This window comes from Tenrec ecaudatus, chromosome 13, assembly GCF_050624435.1.
Source record: "Tenrec ecaudatus isolate mTenEca1 chromosome 13, mTenEca1.hap1, whole genome shotgun sequence".
NCBI classification, from domain to species: Eukaryota; Metazoa; Chordata; class Mammalia; order Afrosoricida; family Tenrecidae; genus Tenrec; species Tenrec ecaudatus.
In genome coordinates, this window is record NC_134542.1 from 131,015,813 (window position 1) to 131,021,812 (window position 6,000).

The window sequence follows — 6,000 nt, forward strand, 5'->3', positions numbered from 1 at the left end:
CCCTTAGCACTTCCCAGGTGCGAGATTGTGGACAATGGCGTTACATCCCCGGGCGCCAGCTTCCTCACTGGTTGGCTCCTGTTGGGTTTAGAGGGAAGCCCTCTATAGCCTGTATGTCAGTGGAATTGTGTTTGCCCCTCCCTCTCCTCCTTGCATTTGCTAGCATTGCTGTCCAATGTGCCAGAAAGAAAAAAAAATTTACCAACATTTTATTGTAAATGAAGTGAAGGTATACACAGCAAATCAGTTTCCTTTCAAAAATTCATGTATACTTTGTTTCATGCCTTGAATTCCATCCCTACAATGTAGCTTCACATGTCCCACATTCTCCCTGCTTCCTGTGTCTCTGAACTGTCTTTGAGCAGATGCTGCCCCTTTGATCTCAAATGTTTGATTATTCTAGGGCGTTCCACCAGTCTCTCTCTGGTCAGTAAGCGTGATCTGTGTAATGGTTTTGAGTTGTGTTCCCCCTTCTTCTCCCAGGCAATCTAGGACCTTCTAGTGTGGTTCTTTTCCGAGCAGTACTATGGTCCCAGGGCTGTGGAAGCTGAGGTTTGCTTGGCCCATTTGCTTCATCCATTGGACAAATTTCTTCATCTTCCGTTTTCTTCACTCCCTTTTGCTCTGGCCCCGGAGAGATCGATTATGGGGCTTCTAGGGGCTGCTTTGAAGACCCCAGTCGCTATTCACCAAAGTCGGATTATTAGAGCATTCTTGTTTTGGGCTGTGGTAGACCTGCGGAGCGTGGCGTCCCTGAGAGTGTGGTCCTTTAGTGTCAAGGCCCACAGACTCATTCCCACAAGATGCATGGTGATAGCTGAGAAGGTGTTCATGACTTGGCGTCCTGTCTGCACTACTGTCCTTGTGGTCATTATTTGTACATATGTAGAACCGCTCCTGTCAATGCTGCCTACCTTCACGATCCCGCATCTGCTCAGCTTCATGTCTACATCTGCAGGCGTGGAGCTCCCTGGGAGTGTAGTAGTGCGCTCACAACAAGATTCCTGCACTTCTCCCAGTGCCTGCCTTTGCCTTCATCATTGGGTTGACCTCGCTCTTCATTACTGCCTTCCTCTTTTCCCAGACGTGTGTGTGTCTACCCTCTAGTGCATGATTTACCTCCCCTCCGCTCCCCCCTCTGGTAATCCTCGAAGTTTCTTCGTTGTCAAAAGGTTTTCTTGAGCTTTGGTCATAGTGATCTCAGAAAACAGTTGTCCTTTTAGTACTGTTTGTGCAGCATGCTGCCCTCCGGGCTCGTCCGTGTGACAGGAGCTCCGTTCTTTCTTTGGTAATCTCTCATGCTGCCCGTTAGTCTGTTCCGTGTGTGTTCTTGGGTGTCCACTGATGGTTGCTTTTGTGGGTCGTGCTGTAAGGAACATGCCTGTGCAGAGAATCTGTCCACGGCAGCCTCTTATTTCCCTGCGACATACACCACCTCCTGGGGGCGGAGGCAGGGGAGTAAGTACTGCATGGTATTTCGGTTTCTGCTTCTCGAGAAGCGCCGTTGTTTTCCACAGTGCGTGGTCTGTGTGCAGTGCCACCGGCAGTGCACGGAGGTCCCAGTGTCTGCACACCCTCGCCGGCGCTGGCTCTTGTCTGTGGTTTGAGCTTGGCTGTTAGTGCTGGCATAAGAAGATACTTGTCGTTGTTTTGATCTGCATCTCTAATGACTAATGATCGCAGACATTCCTTCCTGTGTTTGTTGGCTTTGGGGAAGTGTCTTGTTCATGACCGCTACCCATTGCTTCATAGGATTGCCTTTTTGTTGTGGAAGTTTTCTAGAATTTTAGAGATGAGTCTCTTGTTTGATATGTTCTTGGCAAAAAAACCTCTCCCTTTTTAAAATTACCCTTTGGTGAAGTCCTTTGACCCATTTAAGTTTCTGCTTCTTAGGAGTTCACTAGTTTTCCCTCTGCTGTTTGTGTGTTTCCGTGTTTCCATGTTTACTGTGTTGTAGTTGGGACTTGCTCGGGGATCTGCTGCTTTGTCAACCAGAGCTGCCTTCTGTCATGCTTCAGGCTATTGCTTCTAAGAGCCTTCCACCCTAGCTTAATACAAGATTGACAGACAGGCATATCTGCTGCCTGCATCTTCTCGTTTTTACAATGACAATGCCTCATCTGGTCCCTTCCTCAGTCCATAAATCAAAGATCATTGTAGCTGTTCTGACATGAAGGCCCTCTGTCACCACAAAGACTTACCAGGCAAATTGGCAACAAAATGCAGACTTTGGGGTGGTTGGTAAAAAAGTTTCTCTAGTGCATTGCTTCCCGAAGTGGGTGCTGCCGCCCCAGGGGCACACTGGAATGACGGGGGAACGGGGAGCTGCAAAAGCAGATACCTACTCGTTGTGGGTGGGGTGCTAAGTTTACTTTGTTCCCTCGCAAGAGGTGTGCTCTAGTGGGCTTGGGGAAAGACCATTGAGACCATGGATGCTAAGGCCATGACTCCCTTCTCACTCTGCCTCCCCTGCAGGAGGGCCGCAGGAACGAGCTGCTGCTATCCACGGTGGGAACCAACACTTCCGGAAAACCTCCAGTGCTCAGCGTGCATCATTGAGTTGTTTTTGTTGGTTTTTTTAAAAATTTTCTCTTTCTTCCCATATCTCGGATCATGAAGTGACTCTGAAAGCTACCGGTGCAACGATTTCAGCTCCCTGAGTATGTTCTTTCTCCTGTTTCCTGCCACATCGCTCTGCTGCATGCTGTTGGAGACAGACAACAGAAACACTGGTGGCTTGGGTGACAGTTCCATCGTCAGATGAAGAACTGGGGGCAGGATCTGTTCCCTCTGCTGACTCAGCTTTCATTTCTTTAGTAATGTTGCAGATATGAAAGTACCTCATTTTTGTATGGCCTCTGAATAAAGAGGGTTTCTCTTGTTCAGCAAAGTCTAACTGAGAAGTAGTCACTTAAGGAGACAGAAAGGAATGTAAAGCACAGACCCCCTCCTCCGACCCATGTCACAGATGCAGCCCCAGAACTTACCATCTGAGATTTAAAACAAAAAACAGACTTTTAGCAGAATGACTAGCTCCCATGAATATCGGTCCCTGGGGCCCCTAGCTGTCCATGGTGCCTTTTGGACCTGACTTGTCGAGGTGGTGACAGAGCAAGCAGTGTGACAAGCCCCTACCATTGGTGTAGCCCTTGACCACGGAAGTCATTTTCACCGGTTTGAACACGGGACTCATATTGAGGACATTTCAATAGAATAGAATTAACCTTCCCGTGTCCTGATTGTTGCAGTGGATGATCTTGTGCAATCCCCTCTTTAAAAACCATCTCATCTACTGCACACCCTGGAGCAGCAGGTCATGGTCTAGTCCAGTGGTTCTCAACCTTCCTAATGCCGCGACCCGTTAACACGGTTCCTCATGTTGTGATGACCCCCTGTCCCCCAACCATAAAATTATTTTTGTTGTTACTTCATAACTGTCATTTTGCCACTGATATGAATGGGGTGCAACCCACAAGTCGAGAACCAGAGTTCCAGCCAAGGAAGTGAGGTGCACACACCTTGCACCGCAGTCCCCAGCAGCACATGGTGATTCTGAGAGGACAGTAAGACTGAGCGTGCACACAGGAATCTTTGCAGAGATTCACACAAGTTTGTGGTGGAGGTAGCATTGGGGCTACATGTGAAAGAGGAATTAGATGTTCATGGGAAGAGAAGCAAGAAGGCCATTTTAGATAAAACAAATTATGATGAAGAGTCCCAGAGGATGCGGAGAAAGATGCGCGGTTTCTAAAGACTTGTGAGAGGACTGAGAGATTGGACTTTGCCTTCTGAAAACAAGTAGGTCAAACCAAACACAGAGCTCTCCTGCCCTTGTGCGTACTAGTCTGCCATTCAGTCAGGTTCAACGTTTCAGAATGACGTGTGTGCCCCTTTGGTTTCTCTTCTCGCTTTTTAAAATCATTTTATTGGGGGCTCGTACAACTCATCACAATCCTTTGTGTCAAGCACATTTTTACATTTGTTGCCTTCATCATTCTCAAAACGTTTTCGTTATACTTGAGCCCTTGATATCAGCTCCTCGTTTTCCCCTCCCTCCCAACCCCCCTTCCTCGTGAATCCTTGATAATTTATAAATTATTACTTTGTCCTTTCTTACACTGTCCAATGTCTCCCTTTGCCCACTTTTCTGTTGTCCATCCCCCAAGGATGGGGTTATAGATAGATCCTTGTGATCAAGTCCTCCTTTCTACCCCACTTTCCCCTTACCCTCCTGGTATTGCTACTCTCATTATTTGTCCCGAGGGATTCCCTGTGTTTCCAGTTCTTATCTGTACCAGTGTATGTCATCTGGTCTAGCCAGATGTGTAAGGTAGAATTGGGATCATGATGGGGGGGAGCCTTAACTAGAGGAAAGATGTATGTTTCACCGGTGCTATACTGCACCCTGACTGGCTCGTCTCCTCCCTGTGACCCTTCTGTAAGGGGATGTCCAGTTGCCTACAGATGGGCTTTGGGTCCCCACTCTGCACCCCGCCTCATTCACAATGATAATATTTTTTTGTTCTTTGATGCCTGTTACCGGATTCCTTTGACACCTCGTGGTCACACAGCTGGTGTGCTTCTTCCGTGTGGGCTTTGTTCCTTCTGAGCTATATGGCTACTTGTTTATCTTCAAACCTTTAAGACCCCAGATGTTGTATCTTTTGATAGCTGGGCACCATCAGCTTTCTTCCACATTTGCTTATGCACCTGCTTTATCTTCGGCAATCATGGAACACCAGTTTAATAGAACAAAGTGTTTTGCATTGAGGGAGTACTTGAGTACAGGCCCAATGTCCATCTGCTGCCTTAATACTAAACCTATAAATATATGCACATAGATCTATTTCCCCATCGTCATATATAAATATATTGCATATGTACATATGTATATTTAGACCTCTATAAATGCCCTTTGCCTCCTAGTTCTTTCCTCTATTTCCTTTTACTTTCTTCTTGTCCCACGATCATGCTCAGCCTTCATTTGGGTTTCAGAAATTCCTCTCGGTTACATTGCCCTTGATCAAGCCCTACCAGGCCTCCTACCCCCCCCCCCCCTCGCCTTCAATTTTGAATCACATCTTACATACCTTTCCCCTGGGTTTGTTAACACCACTTCCTTTCCCCCGCCAACCCCCCTCTCACATGTCTCCCCAGAACCATCGGTATCATTGTTTTCTCCTCCAGACTGTCTATCCCACCTATCTTACCTAGATAGACCTGCCGAGATAATAACCTCCACAAAAAAACAGGACAGAGCAAAGCAAAGCAAAAAAAAAACAACAAAAATCAATGACCCAAAAAAAGAAAAACCTGTAAATAGTTCACGGTCTGCTTATTGACCTTTAGGAGTGTTTTCCAGTCAAATCTGATGGAATGCCACGCCCTGGTCCCAAAGTCTATCTTTGTATTCCCTCAGGAATTCCTTGCTCTGCTCCCCTTGTTCTGTTACGTCAGATCAGGTACAATTCCCACACTGTGTCTCCAGTGTTGTCCCCTGTGTAGGGCTGTGGATCAGTGAGGGATGTTGTGTCTCATAGTGGGGCCGGCCATATGGTCCTCTCTGTGATTGGCTTCTCTGAGCAGGGATATCGTCCTCAAGGCTTGGTGGGCCAAGATATGCTCCACTCTCTCTTCCTCCCCCTTCATTTGCTCCTGTGTATTCTGATCTGACGTGTCCCTCCCTGAACTGTAGCTTCAGTGCTGTCCTCTGAAGTAAATTCTTCTGCGTGGAGGGAGGCTGTCTATGTAGTTGGGATTGGAGCTGGCCCCTCCGACCTCTCGATTGGTTCTCTGCTTCGTTCCCGTATGTTTGTGCTTCTTTCTGCACAAACCTTTCACAGATACTCACCAGCAGGATTGGACAACGAAACAAAAACGTAACTATGTCAGGCCTGTGGGACATTTACTCTAGCCACTGGAACACTGCCTTCGTGTTTCGTTCCTTAGCTCCTGTGATTCAGCAGGGCTGGTGTGCACAAACTTAAAAACGTGCTGGGT

General features: G+C 47.3%; 1 protein-coding gene across 2 annotated transcripts in view; it reads left to right on the forward strand.

Moving 5' to 3' along the window:
• The window catches only part of CCDC93 (CCC complex scaffolding subunit CCDC93), a 104,756-nt gene extending 99,463 nt beyond the window's left edge, over positions 1 to 5,293 (forward strand). For both annotated transcript variants that reach the window (XM_075530272.1, XM_075530271.1), the window contains exon 24: positions 2,476 to 5,293. In XM_075530272.1, coding sequence (XP_075386387.1) covers positions 2,476 to 2,559 — 84 coding nt within the window. In that variant the 3' untranslated portion in view covers positions 2,560 to 5,293. The remainder of the gene's footprint in view (positions 1 to 2,475) is intronic.
• Positions 5,294 to 6,000: the final 707 nt, after the last annotated feature.